General features: G+C 34.0%; 1 protein-coding gene across 10 annotated transcripts in view; it reads right to left on the bottom strand.

The window, feature by feature from the left end:
* The window catches only part of LOC117204947 (tropomodulin), a 115,760-nt gene that overhangs the window by 75,542 nt on the left and 20,391 nt on the right, over window positions 1–19,827 (bottom strand). Inside the window, exons 1-2 of one of the 10 annotated variants that reach the window (XM_033442886.1) lie at window positions 3,484–3,589; window positions 2,797–3,106 (exon numbers count right to left, since the gene is read on the bottom strand). The exons of 8 other annotated variants lie outside the window; for them this stretch is intronic. In XM_033442886.1, coding sequence (XP_033298777.1) covers window positions 2,797–2,907 — 111 coding nt within the window. In that variant the 5' untranslated portion in view covers window positions 2,908–3,106; window positions 3,484–3,589. Of the gene's footprint in view, window positions 1–2,796; window positions 3,592–19,827 lie in introns of those variants that run through there. One more of the 10 variants, XM_033442885.1, reaches the window with a different exon arrangement.

Here is a 19,827-nt window from a genome sequence, read left to right as displayed (position 1 = left end):
TATGTTCTCGAATATACAATGATGTGTAAAAGTGTCTGATCAGATAAATATTTCGCTTCGCATATGTATATTCCAAAATTGATATCTGAAAGAATTTCTAGAATGACAACTAAAATAAACTAACACATTGGAAAAATAGTTAAAATTAATAAATAATACCAACGTTAAAGTTCTTACTAACATTACAAGACACGTTGATACAAAAATTCTTTAACGTACATATGAAGTGAACATTTACCTGATTCATAACTTTTGCGCGCCACTGTATATTACGAGCAACGGATATTAGCAAGAAAATGTGTTTCTCGAAATATTAAGAGATTTCACACGAAATTCGTTAGAATTTTTTATATCTTTCAGTCTTCGTGGAAATGGACTATAAGCGGTGGAAAATATGTAAAAAAGCAGACGGCCAACAGAGACGAGATTACTCATCGTGTTCACGATTTTCACGGGTGTTTATCACGATTTTAGTCGGGGAGGCAGATCGGCCTTGGGTCCTGGCAACGCTCCTATGTACGCAGGAGCCTCGCACAGAACACTGCTTCCAAAAGCTCGGTTAAGTTACGCAAATAATTGTGCGAATTGTTCGGTCACGGTTGTATTGTTATAATTATAACGACTTTATTTTCTAGACAGTCGTGCGCAGTATATATAGCGATGCTGCAACTACAAACAAATAAATAGAGCAGAGGAAATGTATAAATCCATCGCTTCGATGAGATACTTTTCGATGCAGAATGAGATATTGTTAATTAAAACTCCTCGGAACGGCGCAAATAAATTTGGTTTTTTCATAAACGAACGCACGATCGAATAGAGGGAACGATATTAAACACACACTTGTACAAGACGCTCCGTATTTTATACTTTCCACCGTTTTTTCGGTAAAATTTCAAAATGATTTATTTCTTGATTGTTCAAACTAGAATCTTCTCTGAATGTCTATACTTCATTTTCGTGATATTGAATTTAATAACTATATTTAATAATGTTCTTGGTACATCGAGGTTGTTTCTACAGATTGACTTGGAACAAAATGCACACATGATTTATGTCTATTTCAGGTATTGCAGAAAATGAAATATTATAATAAAATCGCAAGGAATTGTAAAAAATGAATATAGTGGTAAAAAAAAAGGTAAGCTTGATACAATTATACTAAAGCTTCAAAGCTTCAGGAAACAAGAAACTTGGAATTATCGTAATTAAGAGAATGGAAAAGTAACATCTTTTACCTGAAAATAGCAACTTTTTCTTCAAGAATAAAAAGAAATAACAACAATATAGATTCCATCATAGTGTATATTATTAGAAACCACTTATAACATATAACTAATGCTTAATATTTATTCTACATTGATTCACAGAAAATCCTTTGACAGTCCAACTTTCCTTCAGGTTCATACAATGTACATATTTTAATATTTCAAGAGTACGTCAGACAATAGAAAAAATATTAATTGAAAAAAAGTTAATCTTAGCTACATCTTCATAGGAAGATTCTTAAAGCAAATTTCTCTCATACCACACACTCCTCTAAAAATTTCTCTCGATCGTCTGGTTTTCACGTAAACGCAATGTTATGCTTGGCCTACTGGTCAGACAGTCATCCGTCAACAAAGACAATCGCGTATTTTACGAAAAGATGAAGCGTGCACCACTCGAGACTCGATGTTTCTTCCTCGTGGAAAATGTTCGAGGTCGAGACAGAAACCGGAAGCTAATCTGTGCTTGCCCGTATCGTGACCAACAGGCAGAAGCAAACGCTATTTTCATGCTACGTTTTAGGCAATCCGACTGCAATATGTTTCGAGTTCAATTTGTTGGATCATATCAGGAGGCAGAATTATGTAACGATAAACGCTGTCCGCTCGTACAATTTTCCGACAAAACTGTCAGAACGAAATGATGTGTCGTACGAAAATCGTGCAATATTACTTGAAATTTTCCGAGAATCAGATTAGCTGTGTTTGATCGCGGATGCTTCTAATTTTAGGCTGCACTCACGCGGCATAACATCGATTTGGATTTTGTGCATGCCTTGCAGGTTCCGAGGATATCGCTTATAGCCAATCCACACGCGATAATTTAATCCACAGGAAAACATATATTTCCATGCTTCACAGGCAATCTAGATTTGTTTTATCAAACTCCAAAAAGAAAAAAGAAGCTCCTTATGAAGAATTATATACTAGCTTCTACACGAAGTTCTTTCATTAAATTCACTAAATTTACTATTTCTCGAAGTTCCCAAGCTTGTAGTATTTTAATTAGTCATTTTAGAATTTCTTATAAAATTTATGTGATTGTAGCACATCGTAGAATCTAGTAACTGGCGTTAGAAGTACCATTTTTTGTAACGAAAGTAAAGAAGCTTCTAAACTTATAATTTTATTCGCGCATAATTAATGTTTATCCTAACGATATTTAAAATAGGTCTCCTATCTCCAAAACAATCGTCTCCAGAAACCATCACAAGACCTAGTTTCAGCTGTTGCGAAACTGCAGAAAACTGCGTTCACAATTTCTACCTACATAACAGCCTGCATCGTCTAGTTAACCAGAAACACGCATGCAACGGTAAACAGCTGGCTTACCAGCATCCAAACTTACTCTGCGTTTTAAATAAATTCACAGCTAACCCACTCTACGATCCAAAACTATCATCTATCGAATACGAACCGTGCATCAATGGAAAATAGAATTAACGCATAATTTTATCGTGCAATCTTTATCTCTAGCTATAATTCTTATCCTTTTTGTCATCACTATTTTGACCCAAAATAATCTTACCTCTCGCCTGCTGGTAGTAGTGGTGGTAGTTTTACGAGTGCTTGACCTGGTCATGGAGCTGATGGTATCATGGGGTGAGTCCCAGTCCTGGAAGACTTGCGTGGTTGCCATGGCGATTGTTTGCGATCCTCTTCGCGTTTCACAACTTAAACTACACTGAGATCGCGTTGGTCAACGATCGTGCGGAGAAGAAAGATTGTAACCCTCTCACTGAATCACGATACGCACTCGAACGGTTTTGCTTCTCCAACGAATATCTCTCAGCGATTGACTCTCTCGTAGATATCGATAGCGTGATCGAGGAACACCTCTAAAATATCTGAGACTTCTGTAGCCTCTGTTCCAAGTACTCCAACTTGATACTTTCTTCAAAGCTAATTTCTATTTTTATTTTCAGTCACTTTCACGTTCATCTTTTTATCCAAAGACTCGTTATATTTATTAGAAATATTTTATTCAGTTATTAAACTCTACATCTAAACATAGAACTCTAATTTTATAGTAATTTAATTTTATCACATAGAAGAAATATTTGTACGAGTGCAAGTGAAAATAATAGGAAATATTAGAAACAGAAAGGAAATTCTAATATTGAGATATTAGGAGCGTAAAGGACGAAGACGAGAAGGTTCCTCGATCAGCAGGATCGACGATCGATCGGTACTCGGGGCACGGATCGATACCTACGTGGACGCCCCATCGGACGAGCCTGATTGCTGCGAAGGCGCGACGAAGTTGTTCACGAAAGTAGCTTCTTCGTGCAGGATGAATGCGCGATTCGAGGTGGATCACGCGCGACTGAGCTTCAGAAGCACGCCTCCGCTTTACCGCGAGAGAGTCAACCGCACCGCGCCCCATCCTCAGTCTAATTCCAGAAATACGGAGAAACACGTATAATTAGGACGACGATGGCCACCACGACGTCTCGTGACGACGGTACACGACGAAGAGCTACGCGACTACCCCTCAGACGCTGCTACTCTCGAGGATGGATTCGAGGATGGAACGTACAATGTCAAGGGATTATCGAACGAAACTCATTGTCTAGATTTTATTCGATCGATTCTGTGATTTGATAAAAAGCGTATTGTGGTTTTAAATATAAAATAAAAATAATAAATATACAAAATTGTGGTTTTCTTTAAATTCCAAACTCCACCTTAAACCTGTGAAATAAATATCTCTAATAAATCGAGTCGAAATAATCAGGTCCGATTTTCGTCGATAATTTCATTTTCGCTGGACCTGTCGCGAAAGAAATTCCTACCGTACAATTCTATCCCCTTTGAAAATGACTAAAAAAGAGTCATCCATACCACGCAAATTACACAAACGCACGACGCTTCGAAAGCACAGCGGCCATCAGCCGCGCCTCTCTATCGTTTCAAACGTGACCAATTACTGCATTTTTCTTTTACTTACAATCAAACCCTGGCGCGCAAATCAATTTCCACGCTCGTATACAATCCGTATAGGCGGCACTGTCCCGCGATGAATTTCGATCGGAATTTATCACTGAAAACGGCCGATGGTTCTCATCGAGCGCGACACGTCGAGTTTTCAACGCCGGTCGAGTTTAAGGGAGACAAAGGGCGTTGATTGCGAGCTTCGCTCGCGGACAAAGGCTCGCGCCGTCCGGGGCTGAAAAACGAAACAAACAGAGAAGCAAGGTGGGGCGGTGACGCAGATCGAAACGCGTAAAGAATAATGGAGAACGCGGATCTCTATTTCGGCCACGCGGATCCGGCCGAATAAATCAAATATCGACGTTACGCGTTCGTAAATCGGATTCCTGTGTGGAACTGGCTCGTTGACAGCAGCGGCAACGTGAATGAACTCATAAGACATCGACGTCGTTTACGATCGCAACGCGCCGTCACCGAATTTATGGCCATTATATGCGTTCGTTCTCTGAAAGGCAGCCTTTTGTCGGCGAGGGACCGAGTGAAATTGTTGGACGAGCGCCTTCACAAGGAAAATAGTGTAGTTTATTGAAATCGTTTCCCTTTTCTATCCTTTTTTTTTTTGTGTGATACGTAAACGAAGAATAAAGGAAGCAGCAATTTTTGTTTGTCTTTTTTAATTGATTGCTTATAGGCGTATCAACGACTAGAATGGATTGAAAGCATCGGCTGATTTCTATAGTCTTTGGAGAAGACTAGATTGTTTAAATGTTTTGTACGATGGCTTGAATGATGAAAATGGTATCGTTTGTTGAAATCTGAATTCTCGGTGATTGGTAAAATTTTTCTTTCAATTGACTATTCATAACGACATCAGCCGTTATAATGGACTTCTATTTTTTTGAGCGACTCAGTTGGCATTATTGATTCAATTTTACAATTCTTGAGGAAGAGAACTATTGGTTTGATATAAACGTTTTAGCAGTTGTAATTTTTTATTTGAATTTTTCCGAGTCATGTTTTATGGGAGAGGAATAACATGTTGCAGTAGGGTAGTTCGCAGCAATTTACGCTACTATAGCAAATAACTTGGAAATAGCTTACTTGCGAATCTCTTATTTAATCTGTTTCAAACGTACTTTATACATTAATTTATGCACTATTTTTATTGTTCTTTATTTCGATCCTTCCAACGATAAATATTCATAGCTTGGCATCGTAATAATTATAGATCAACGGAACGAATATAAAAATAAAAATACAAGTACTACCGATTTGTATATGAACGTCTTAAATAAACAGGTACAACATTCTTCCATCCGCAACGAAATATTACGATTTCCGCACAAAAATATTATCACTTAACCTCAGTTATTTTTGGTCGCATCTAAAAAAAGCGTATTATAATAAAAATCCCACTAGAATTGTCGTCACGTAAAGAAAAAATAAAACAGAGAATTGATGGAAATAGATGCGATGATATCTCGTGTTTTAATATCATGTAATTGTACGTATGAAAATTTTATAATTGCATTACTAAATGTTAACGGTGTTTTAATTAAAATACGTTCCACAATAATTAGTAGTAACGGTGATAAAATGGTTAATTATTAAAACGTTGTTTCGTCCATGTAGTATTACCTGCATATTCATGAAACAGTTTTCTTCTAATTGAATTTTTTATTCCCTGCCGTAATTCACTGACTACGTCATTATTACTTTCTGAGCGAAATTCTAGTTATATCGTTTATTGATTACAACTAGTAACCCGTTTGCGCATCGGAAACTCCAAAAGTATTAGATTATTTTCCTGCTCAAAAACGTAGAAGAATAATGGGAAAGAACATATCTCGTTTTGTTCAGCGTCTAACAAATCAATTACTAATAAGGTATTGATACACCGATGTCATCACGATAGGAAACTTTCGCATCACGAGCCAAACTCGTTTAACTCTCCTCACAAAAGTCACTTATTTTGTCTTCCAATCTTATAGTGAATTATCTTCGCAATAGATATGGAATCGAGTAGATTGTAGATATATCCCACTCTGACTTTATGAAAAAGAAAAATATAGAAGATGAACAATATTTGTAACCTTCCATAGATAAACTGGATCCTTTGTGTCTGACCTTTGTCTTTTATCGCACTAGGTTTGCAAAATGTCAACCTGTCGATATCTCTAATACATTAAACGTCCATTATTCGAGTGAATTACTTGCAACTTTTTCCAATAAAAATAAGAATCCTGAGAATAGGAATTCAGGCATGAAATTTCACTTACTGTTAGCATCTATTTAGATTCGCGAGTGCGTATGGAAATTAACCAATTTCTATTTTACAGGGTATACTCTCGAGCTTTGATCGAGAAGCCGACTGAAATTATTCTGATTATCAAGTCAAAAAGGTATGAACGTAAATGATAGGAAAGTGGAATATAGAAATTTTTGAAATGAAATTCAAGAAATAGATAGGAAGACAGATAAATGACGAAAAACTTCGCGGCATCGACTCATGAAATTTTCTTTCTGTGTATTAGATATATCTTAGTTCCTCTACGACTCTATGATGCCAACAACGTACGTCAATTTTCTTCGTTCCTTTTTGTCTGGACTTTGCCACGGAAAATTCTGTTTCGTGTCTCATCTATTTTCTGACTCGACACGTCTCTGACCTCTCTCGCTTCGCTGAATCCTCCCTTCGTACGTTTCCATTTTCTTACTTTTCAAGCTTTCTTTCTGCGTTAGTCGAGTTACCCTTTCTTCGGGTTTAATGGCTGAGATTTTTATTTTCACCTTCTCAGCGGCTTATACCATCTCTCTTTTGAACCACGCCTTTATCCATCTGCTCGGTGGTTTTGTAAATTCGCGTCTTTTATCGTCTTAAACTCCAGATTTCTGTCTTTTGTACTTTATAACGGCGAATCTTATCTCGGTTTCATTTCAAACGAATAATATGCGTTTGGATTCAACTGTGTTTTAGATTTCTTCGCGATTTCTTGCAAAACGAAGACGTTTGAAGTTTCAATAAAAAGAAGAAACGTAAGTATACTATATAGACAAAAATAAATGTTCGAAAGTTATTTCGAACTTTATGAACGTCACGTGCGAATAAATCTCCGATCTCTCGCCGCACACACCCTTTCTTTTCTTTTTTTCTTTTCTAAAGATTTCTAGTTTAAAAAAATTCAACGCTGATATATTGAAAGCACAAGACACAATAAGCGAGGATTACGATATTTTAATTCGCGTAAAATAGTGTTGTCTACGACGTTCATGGAGTTGCATAATTTTGCGAATAACACGAATCTCGACGAAGATAAAAATATTGATTTAGCACGTAATAAAGTAGATTTCCCAAATCGTTTTCGCTTTCTGCAATATGAATCTACTAAACATAAATCAATGTATATAAAAATCTCGTCTAAATCAAAATAAAGTAGATTTTTATTATAAACCGATAAAATAGATTTATAGAATCGTTTTCTCCGGTTTCCTTCCACGAAAACGTCTATTTTTGGTAGCAAGTTAAAAATAATCCGTACAATTTCCTTTGATCGTTCACCAAGATAAACACTAGATGAGAATCTATAAATTCTTATGCAGCTTATATCGTTTACCTTTACCCGTTAACTAATACTCGAAGAACCATTAATTAATCTATTCAAAAGCCACAGTAATCAATTAGAACATTGAAAAACAGAGAGAAGCGATTTCCTTACGAAAATATTATTGCTTTGAATACGCCTAATTTACTATGCATTATTATTATGCCACCTGTCTACGATAAACAAACTCGTTCGATCAGAATATTTATTTTTCAAGAATGTTAATCGCGAACCTAGATAATTTTCAAGATGAGAAATTTCCGAAAAGCAAAGTTTGGCTTCTGAAAAGCACTATTATCATGAGGATAGATTCTAACAGTGGAACATAGTAGCGTTGACTTCAAAAATTCCTTACGGGCAATTTGCACGAATTGTACGGAGACTTAAGCTTGTGACTCGTCTTGATATTTACAACGAATTTGCATTGCAGAAGGCGATATTTTTCATCCGTAACCTGATTTGAAAGTCGTTGCGACGACGCCACCACGATATTCCGGAAACGATGGTCTGGAAGAAAACCAGCGAAATTACGAGACGAAGCTAGCCAAGTGCAAATCCTCTTCGTAAATCGTGTGAAGCTTCTTTGGCAATTGCCACAGAAAATAGTTGTACGTAAATATCTCTATATTCGATCTAGCAGTTCGAAAGGAATAAGGACAGCTGGGTGAGCAGATGAGAGGAGTGGGATTCTTCTCAAACGATGACTCAATTTTTGTCAATTAAATTTATAATGGATTTGCACGTGTTTAGTAGCAATAAGATATTGGGCCGAGATATCGTCCTTTTTCGAATGAATCTGATTATACTCGAATTTCTTATATTAGATTTTAACACGTGAAAGCTCTGATTTCATTCTATTAATTTCCTAAATCTTGCTCTCGTCAATAAATATTTTTATCTTTGTAGATGTATTAATATCATAGTTCGATTTTTGTTAATTCCAGATGAGTTCAGTGTTTTAGCATTCCCGTATGTAAACTAGAATTTAGTAAAGTACGAATCGTTAAAATCGAAATGAAGTAAAAATCGAATAAATTAAAACGTATGTTAAAGATGCAAATCTATACAATGGCTTTTCATCGAGAAGGCAAAATAATTATTTCCAGCTATTCGACATTGCAAAACGTAAAGAATAAAATAAAGCACGCTTCAATTTTTGTTTACTGTTTCAGTAAGATTCAAGAAATTCCCTCGCAATATGGAATATATGTTACTCAACAGACCCCATAATGATGTTCTCCATAGATCCAGAGAGTTCATCTTTCTAATTCAAGCAGAAGAAAAGCAAACAACCAATTTAACAAAGCACAGTGGACTCTGCTTCAACAAAGTCAAGGAACCGAGGGTTCTGGTCCTGACATCAAGTTAATATGTTCAAGATCCGAACATTCGAGAGACAAGTGCCATGAGAATGAATTTTTTAATGAATTTACGAGGCCAATGGACGATCAACGTTAAACCACGAAGCAACTATTCAGCTGCAAAATGGATTATTTATAAACATAAAACCGGTTCGTCGAGATTCGTCCAGATGGCAACACCAGTTGAAAGCTTACGCGGGAACTTGAAAGCTCGAGAGTTTTTCCGATGAGGCCGCCAGATGGAGACGAGCTTACGTCGCGGATGTAAAGCGTCGCTTTTGAAATTTAGCGTGGAGCTAACTAATCATATCACGCAATTTTGTATCATATAAAATATACTAACATACAGAAAATTTCGAACTTTTATTACTTCTACTAGAATTTTCTTTCATTTTTCTTTAATTATTTAATTCAGATCTAAAGAAGTAAATTTAAAAATTGCGTTGGTGTGTCTAATGGAAAATACAGTGCAACATATGCTCGTCCCGTAATACAATTTCCAAATTCACTGCTATAAATCATAAAAATTACGATTGGCTGGCTGTTTACAGCTACTTGCGAAGAACAGCGAGACATAAAAATAGAATGAATGGTATACGAACGAAGAAGTTCGATTTTTACATTTTTCATTATACTCTTTACAGTATGATGGATGTTTTTTAACGAAATACAATGAAAAATAATGAGTTTGAGTTAATAGAGTATAATCCATCAATATACCTATGCTCTAATAAGAATATAATGCTTAATGTTAGAGAATATTATAGTGGGAAATAAAACTACCAAAGCTACGAAATTTGCACAGCTATCAATACGTACATATTTGTGAAAAATATATTTTTTTTTACAAAGACAAGACAACAATCCTGTACACTACTCTATTCATTTTATATAAAATTAGGTCCAATATCCTAATGGAATATATCTCTCTACTGAAATTTGCTTTCATTTCATACATTATTCCACTGACGATCAAATGTGTTACACAATTGGCAATAGACAAGCTGTTTATAAATTTTGTCCGGAAATTAAAAAATGGAGAATGGTAAATGTCATTGATCGATCGATCGTAATTAGAAAAATCTAGTTGGCTGGTTTGAATATCTAAATCGTTTTAATATTAGGTGAGTTTCTATGCGAATCAATGTTTTAATTGTTTTACTAAAACGCGTATGAAGAAGTAGAAAAGCAATATGGGGCTATCGGTGACACTAGTTTTGTGAAATTGCATTCTGCAGCTGACTAAGTCAGAAGAATGCGATTTTTTCGTTAGAATAATGATTGCGGAAATTTAGTTGCCGAATATGTTGTAACTCTGTTCTTCAATTAAACAAATTAATTTTCTATGTTTTTCTCTATCAGTGCAATATTTCGACAGAAGGCAAGCGAACAGAATTCGGCAATAGTAGCAAAAAACTAAACAATTTTGCATACAATACTTTGACATTACTGTAATAAAAGTTAATTAGAAAATTATTTAATGAAGAAACTTGACTTATAACACGAAGAATTAATCATACAGAATTTGATCAAGATTAAGTTATTAATTACATGAATATTTGATATTTAAAGTTTCAATACATACGAACAAAATCTTGTTTCACATCAAATTACGTTGAACTCATCTACTTTGCTTTGCATTAACAACTGTGTTTTCAATTTAAATTAAACTGAATTGTGAAGTGGAATTATATTAAATTAGATTTTCTACTGGTGGATGGATTCCACTTAATATTAATGTAAAATAAAGGAAGTTCTGGCAAAAGAAATAACAAAAATTCTAATTCAGTTAGAATTAGGATTTCAGTCAAATCGTGATAACATATTTCATGAAAGAATTACCTGATCTTGGTCGAATTATATTTAATATAAAGTACTAATTAACTGAAGCGTTGTATTAATCAACTGAATTAATTCTCAATCTTCTTTTCTTTCTTTTTATCTTAGCCAAACCTGCAGTTCTTCCCTTTCAAAGGAGAAATCTCAACTCTCTGTTTATTTTTACAACACCAAAAACTCCAATTAACGCGTACCATGCATCAATTCGATGGCAACGAACAACGAAAACATTTATTTGTCGAAACAAGAGAACTCTTTGAACCGTAATACGTTAGAACTGTCAACTTTCGAGCGGACACTTTTTTCGCCGAGCAACGAAACGCTGAAAAATGAAAATGTTCGCGACACGTTGCAGAAAGCTTCGAAACGTACGAACATAATCACAGACAATACAGGGCACTGCTCTAAACGAGCTTCATTCATAAAATCTTTGCTACATATGTTAATGCCGTAATCAAGATAATAACAATTTATAATCATTCAGTCTGCAAAAGGATATCGCGAATATTTCGGCAAACGAATTTGTCGTTGGCGTACGTAACCTCATTAGTTAAACAAGGAAGATACATGCATGTCCTCGGTTGCAATTTCGTCGACGTCCATTCCGCGAGTAATTAATTCCGCTCTCTAATTAGCTTCGCATTCTCCGGATTATTCTGGATTCTCGTGTTCAAAACGGTCTAGAAACTCTTCATTGTACAATTGTTGGTTTGAAACGCTTCTGATGTTCCTGCGCCCGCAACCGATCTTTCCGTATTTTACACTTTAGCTTCGTATTATAAACGATCATTTTGCAACGATTATATGTTATATTAATAACGATTACAGTGTATCTATCTTAACGTGTGTTTCCTTATTTCCATTGGAATTTTATTTCTTATAATTCCATCATTAGAATTATTATGGAACTACTGTATTAGATTAAAAGAAGTTGTACTTCGTTACAGAATTTTTATTCCAACTTATAATAGAATTATTCAGGATTATTATGATATATTAGATTGTTTTTAGTCGGTCTTTACAGTCAATTTGTTGGCATTATATATAATAATTTCGTACAATAAAGTGAAAGATATTTTTTCCTTATTTTTAGTGAGACAAGTTACGTTCTGTTTAAAAACTTAACAAAATATTTAATTTTTGTTGAAAATGACAACGTGAGTTCGTACTCGCCATCCATATGCAAATGCGTTAGTTATAAGAAATAGTAAATAGAGGATGATCCTAGTTACAATCGATAGATTTAATCGATAAAGATGCCTTTTTGTTTTTATCCCTAGTTTTTTGTAAGCGCGTGCAATAAAGGTTTTTTTGGCTCACAACGGTGTGATAGATTTATCCATCGAATAAAATAATAACTATTGTGATCCTACCTCTGAGTATAGAAATAACAACAATTTTCATTTGGTTTAATATTATATAATTTTGTTTAGTACATAAACTACAAAGCATCGTAATTTATCTAGACGCAATAATACATAGAATAAAGTATTCAAATATCTCGAACATACTCTTGCAAGTATTGAACTAGCTTCTGCAATATCCAATAAAGATCTCCATCTTTTCTTTTAAAAGAAATATAAGCGAAAATTGAACTGATCGAGTAGAATATTCTGTTACAAACAGGTATAAGCTACTTGAGAGAAGAAATATTCGTAAATATGAATATTCTGTGAAATGTAGAGAGAAATTTAATTACAATATATTACAAAATTATGTTACATTATGTTATGCGTTTTCACACATTTTTTATACGTTGTATTATAAATTGTAATATCAGGGTAATTTCAATAAACAACTCATTGCACTCGTTGCTTTCTCCTTTGACAGAAAATTAATTTAAATTTCCGACGAATATCAAATAAAGTACAGACATGTTAAAACGCCAATAATTTTAATAATTCCGCGATTGGGAAAAGATCGAAAGTATTCAATGAGAGCTTTCACGAATCCCTTCCTAACTTCACAGGTCGTTGGTGAATAGAGGAAACTTTCCATCCACGCAGCTGTTTCGAGTAGGATATTTTTAAGCTGCGCTCCAAAATTTGCGCCAATGTTGTTGCCCCTTACGTCAGAGCCTTCACGGTCAATATGATTGTTTCTTGTTATATTAAATCAAAATGAAAAAATAAGTATTTCGAGACAGAGAGCCTCCTCTATCGACCTTCCATTCCCTCTGGTCTTTAATTCTATTAGCATAGCAATAAATCACCGCGATTTAAAATCGAACAGTTCGATATTGCGAGAGATGGAAAGCTTCCAATTATCGTTTGTAAAAATTACGAAACTTCCTTAGTAGTTTCGAAAGGTTGCAAATCACTCCATACATCATTGATCAATAGATCCGATATTTGTAATTTGTTACAGTAATTTTACTTACAAATTTATTTCAATTTGCCTTATGCAAATTTACTTAAAATTTTCTCTTCATTTTGTTTGTTGAAATTTATCTTTAATTTTATTTTAATTTCAGTAACTCAATAGCTCATAAAGTACTTGCAAGATTTTTGCACAGTCGAAAATCATTTCATGCGTGAACGATTAAATGATTTTTTAACGACTCTAGTATCTATCTATTTTTCACAAATCGAATATTCAATCTTATGGTTTATTTTACTAACAAATAATTGTATTTTGCACGAGATACAAAACACTCGCGATGTATTTGCACCAAGTGAAATCGCCGACAATTTAAACAAGCAATTATTGCTTGTTGAAAGGAATTCGCCGCGCGAATAATCAGAGTAATTTTAATATCAGGGGCAACGTTTGAATAAAACGAATGATGGAAAGTTTCCGAGCGACGTTCGAGAATTTTTGCGACGAAGATTTTGTTGAACTTCGGATTCATTTAAAAGTTTTGAAGAACACATAAAGTAGCACCATTGAAAGATGAAAAAGTCTCAGTTAAGGATGTGATGAGTTTACACAGAGTTACAAACTTGGCCCTTAACGATTGATCGACAAGTTGAAGTAGCAGTTCGCCATTTCTAGTTTCTGATATTTAGATTCTTAAAGCGATTAAGTCTTTAGTCGCGTATATCATTAAAAAAAAAAAAAAAAGAACTAGAATTAATACTTCTATCCAAATATGTAAAGTATCTCAAATATTGAAATTATCTGCCTAAGAACTCAAAAGATCAAACTTGACACTTAATAAAAATAGGACAAAAATTGCATAAAGTTCCAATTTATATATAAATTTCAGTTCATATTCACAGCTTTCGTCGATAAAGAATAAATGAAATGAGGTTTCTAAATCTGCATGATGGCTGAAATATTGAAACTGTCCGACTAATCACGTAAAAAATCACTTTGCAGGTTTCAGAGATACTAAAAATATTCCACAATTTATGCACGCCGCAATTATTCACAAGAGATACGTAAAATGAAGATTTCTATCTGCAAGATGTTGAAACTATCCGATAGCCCGAATTTTCAACATTTTCAAAAAACACAGAGAAGTTCGTATACGCGATGCTTTATCACAAAAAGAAAGACAAACGAATAACAATGCGAGCAGATTGGCATCGTTGAGACACGTGCGTGTCATTACATAACGTAACAACGAGCTTTTTATCGGGAACGCGTTATTTCTGTCACGAGGCTATTTTGCGAGAACACTTTCAACGGAATTGAGGAAAGTGTAAGCCGCGTCTCGCTGCGCGGCCTTTGATTAAAAATACGGGCATTCAGGCAAAAGGTGGATATCTTTATTTTTATTCATCGATAGACCACCATAGGCCACGGAAGGCCACCTTATGGAGCACTGACACCAATGTTTACGACACATGCACGTCTTTTATAATTTTCAAGATTTGATTAAAAACATGTTCACGTCCCAACAGAATATCGTAAACTTCAGATCAGATTTTTAATCCATTCGTTATGATATATTCGCGACTGAATGCATTGTTCACATCTACAGTTTCATTTATTAATATTGGACCAATTAAGAACAATTAGGTAAACACGGAAACTCACTGCGAAATTATCAAAATGTTTAAGAATTATTGTTTCGTTTGAAATGTTAGACTATAAAGAAATTATACAGGGTGGTTGGTAATTGGTGGTACAAGCGGAAAGGGGGTGATTCTACGCGAAAAAAGAAGTCGAAAATATAGAATAAAAAATATTTTTTTTTTAATTTTTCCGCTTGTACCACCAATTACCAACCACCCTGTATATTCGGTATTATAATACTAATCCTATTGAGAGAAATAATCTGGTGACATCTATTCAAATCAGACACGAACTTTTACAATGACCTAACAATTTTGTAGAAAATATGTTATTATTATTTGAAAATATATTGTAATTATTACTGCACTTATTATTATTCGATTCTATGCAATACTTCGCATATTAAATGGTTTTATGACGCGGATTCAGAATCTGAACAGACTTCTTGGAATTTCTAGTTCACTTCAGGTTTTTTCAATGGAACTTACGCTAGAAAAATGCAAAGATCGACACGTTCCCAGTTAATATAATTCACCAAACTATTCTTGCGATTGTTCTATGTACAATACATGTACACTTACATACATTGAATCGCAACCCTGCACGAATACAAAGTTCTGTTCCATTAATTAGTTGTTACTGTTGTTTATACTAATATTAATGACATTTATTAATACCGATAACTCGTATCCACGCTAATAATATTAGTTCAGCTCGGTTGATTTTTCGACGCAACCAAAATTTCCAAAAGTGCTTGCCACGAATGCATAGGATTCCAATTTTAAACAAAGACAATAACAAGTATAGTAACGTCGGGTCTCATTAATTACTTTTACATGGAAAAAGGGTTCGGTACGCACGCGAAAACTTCCAGCGTGAATCAAACTATGGGACGTTTGCACGTCTTCGTCGCAACAGGGGTAAGAAAACCTTCAAAGAGAAACGTAAATCTTATCTGCGATATGTATGTATCCACTAAGCACGTCTGGGCGTTTTATGAGCGGACTCGAGTGACCGCAGCAAAGAAGATCCTTTGTTTGAAGAGGAAGCAATGAAAACATGGTCGAGACACCAGCCGAGAAAAATCGTGGAAAGTCGCATGATGTGTGAAATTATTAATACTGGAACTACTAAATCTGTCAAAATTATGTATTGTAGGTTTATTTCCATCACATCATATTAATCATAATGATCTATGCACGGTATATTCAGTATCAAACAGTTGAATAAATTTTCGTAAATCAATAAGAAATCATCTTCGTATATAAAGAAATTTCATTTTGAAATTTTTATTATTTTATTCTGAATCTCAGTTCATTATATTCATTATATTCTTCTTGTATAATCCTCAAACACAATCGTAAAGAAAATTTACTAGATTTGTAGCTCGTTTCACTATCAATTATGATTAAGGAAACAGTGCAAGTTTTTAAGATTCTTTAATAAATAAACGACGCCGTAATTTTAGTATTATAATTTTAGTAGTTAACGTGAAAGTTGCATAGGATATCAAGGTGCTATAGAATGTTCCAGTATATATGGAAGATCCAGCTTAATGAATGGTTCCATTTCTCCAGTCGCGAGACTTGTGCCTTAAACTTTAAATGGACCGTTAACTCTTAGTTAATAACTAATTGAAATACGCAAGGCTTCGTCTAAAAGTTTGTCTACTCTAAATAATTAAAATCTATCAATATCCGCTTTAACTGAAACTAAACTTTCTACATCTTATTTATACGAATATCACGTTCTAGGGATGTGTAACTGTAATAAATTTGACGCAATTTTATACACGTCTATTTCAACACAAATGAACAGCGATCCAAACAATATCTACGTTCGCACATCGTTTCATCCCGAGATGAACGAATGAAATTTATTTTCGACTGGATGGACAAACCTCGGATCGAATATATGAATACGTAAGTACACAAATAGCTATGAGTTACAATCGAAGCCAGATCCGTCTGCAACAATGTGTCTCTTCATTATTTTCCTGCAATGTGTGCGTGTCCATGGTTAAAAATATGTACAGTAGCTCACGAAATTATTCGAAGATTTTTATGAATAAATTATGTGTATCATTCGAAAGATTTTGAAGTTTCATTAGTATCGTAACAAAGTACGACTATCGTGACTATGTTGGTACAGTTTGAAATGAATTTGATAATGTACGTAGAAGCTACAAAATATTTAATGTAGGTATATGTTTATTATATGTTTAAAATGGGTATATTAATTTTTTCACTAAATATATGTTTGCAGTAGGTATGTTGTAGTTCGTGTATATAACTTCTATTTATGTTATTGAACATGACAATACTGAAATTTGTCGACTCTGGTAATTATTTTGAACAGTACATTTATAGCGAATGCATATCTTTCCGACACGAACAGTATGTTTTTTTATCCGCGAGATATAAGTTGAATTTTATTTCACGCGAGAACTACTGCATTTATATTCCAGAGAAATGTATTTGTATAGGAAATACGCATCAACGTGAATAATTTATGGTTTTATTCGTTATAAATGTAGTTCTGGGAATTTTTATATTTCATGCCGAGTTTCATATTGGATTTCATACTGTAATTTCCAATGCAAATATTACATTTCCAATTTGTTTTTCTTTTCCTATTCGATGTGATTTAAGCCGAGTTATTCGCCAGCTTAACAACGCTGCAATATTTTTTTAGTATATTCGTATTAAAATAAGCCGAATCTCAATATTGAATTGAAATTCGTTTATCGGATCTCGTTACCGTGGATTTTGTAATGTAGTCGTCAATCGTTTAAAATTATAACCGAGATATATTTTACTAAAGATAAATTTTCCTTCGCCGTCTGTGACAATAAATTTAATAGTTATTATATAGAGGCTCTCTTCACAATATGTTTCATTTCGTTCTCTATCGATAAAGATATTATCAATATTACACACCTGTTTCAATAATTGCGAATAAATCGTAACAGCAACATAAAATATCGAAGAATTTTTCTTCGTCGATGTTTCATTTTATGCTACTTATTATCAACAAAAATATTATACTATATAAAACTCCAATTTAATTTAAAGTTAGTATAATAATTATGAAGAAACTGTAAGAACAAGATATCACACGTTCTCCATTTTTCAAGTATATCTAACATTTTAATATTTCTTCACATTCGTCAACATATTAACGCATCACAAACAGCTTGATCAAACTTTAATTAGCTGTTGCAATCAAGAAACAAGGTTCTTCCATCCACTTGAGATTAGACAGAGGACAATGATACTTATACGACGAACATGATGGCAGTGGTCCGATGCGACCAGCTGACGACGATTCGTCACACGATATATTGGCGCCTAAACCCCATTAAAATTGACCAAGGATTTTCTGTCACGAGTACGGGATCGCTGGTACCACTTACTATCGTATTTCTGTCCCGATTTGAACCACGTATCGTAGAAGCTGGATCTAAGTTTAGGTGTACACGATCAGTTTACCAGGTTCATCGACGGATCGAATAAAACGAACGCCCCAGTGTGAACAATAAACTGAACATTTCTTTCCACGCTATAGTATTTAATAATTTACTTAATTAGAGTTGACGATCATCTTTTAAAGATTTTTGCTTAAAGTAAGAAATAATTTTTTCTCTTTTACAAATACAATTTTTTATTTATAATTCGTGTTTAATTTCTGCGCTTATTTATCTGTATTTGATGTTTAAATTAATATTAATTCTTATGCGTCCTTCTAGAAAATAACTTTTTATCATATTATTAAACTACCCCGGGAAATATTTAAAATTTCAAGCCGCTTAACCGTAACGAACAATAAAGACGGAAAAGAATAAAAAGCATGGTATTATAATTAAAATTAGAAAGCTTTCCGAAGAATGTTTCCGTGAACGTACCTTCATACATATTCCGATGAACTATATAAAAATAATTAAGAAACAAAGCATTGGTTCCCAATCAACATTTTCTTTAAGTACAGACAAATAGATGAATTAACCTATGTCAAATAAATTTGTCTTTTTATAGATGAATCATTAAACAAATAATAAAGAATGAAATTAATATACTAGAAATAAAACAGTATATCTTCAGAATCTACAACAAAGCCAGCATTCCTCATAATTCACTTTCTTGAAGTACGAATCGCTAAATAACAAAGAATCACAAAGGATAATTTTATCTGTTTGTATATATGTATATCTAAAGTAATACGGTCTCAAGAAGAAATGTACTGTATTTAATAAATTGTTTATAGCAAAACAACCAACTGGTCAGGCAGACCAGCTTCTATGAAGCTTCAAGAAGTCAATAAAAGACAATCGATAATATATTGACCAATTTCCTAACCAGGATATCTTACATTCATAACGAAGACAGTATATTCTTGGAAATTATTGAATTATTTAAAAGGAAGCGGATAATTGGACAGAAAAGGGGGAAAGGGGGAGAAGAAAAGACAGTGAGAAAGTTCCGAGTGAAACAAATAACGCTGAGTGTCCGAGCTATATAATCTATAGTTCCACGAAACTGGCAGTGAACGAGCGTCCGTGCTCAAATTAGTTTCCATCCAATAAATACCTTCAAAAATACTACCTTCATAAATAATACTTTTTGAGATGGAGCGCAACATTCTGTTAATATTCTAAGCATTTGTATCTATCACAAGAAAATGATGAAATAAATATGGATCCACTCTAATGCAACGATACTATCCCGTAATCCTCGAACACGTAGTATATCGTACCTTGTTTTATTTTAAGAATGTCTAGTCGACTGTTAAATTAATAAGCTCACTGTTTTCACGAAACAAATACTGCAAGGATAATTAAAACGTACAAGAGACTATTCCTTC

Source organism: Bombus bifarius, unplaced genomic scaffold (assembly GCF_011952205.1).
Source record: "Bombus bifarius isolate JDL3187 unplaced genomic scaffold, Bbif_JDL3187 scf7180000007984, whole genome shotgun sequence".
NCBI lineage: Eukaryota > Metazoa > Arthropoda > Insecta > Hymenoptera > Apidae > Bombus > Bombus bifarius.
Note: the sequence above shows the minus strand (reverse complement) of the source record. Positions and strands in the feature narration are given on the sequence as shown.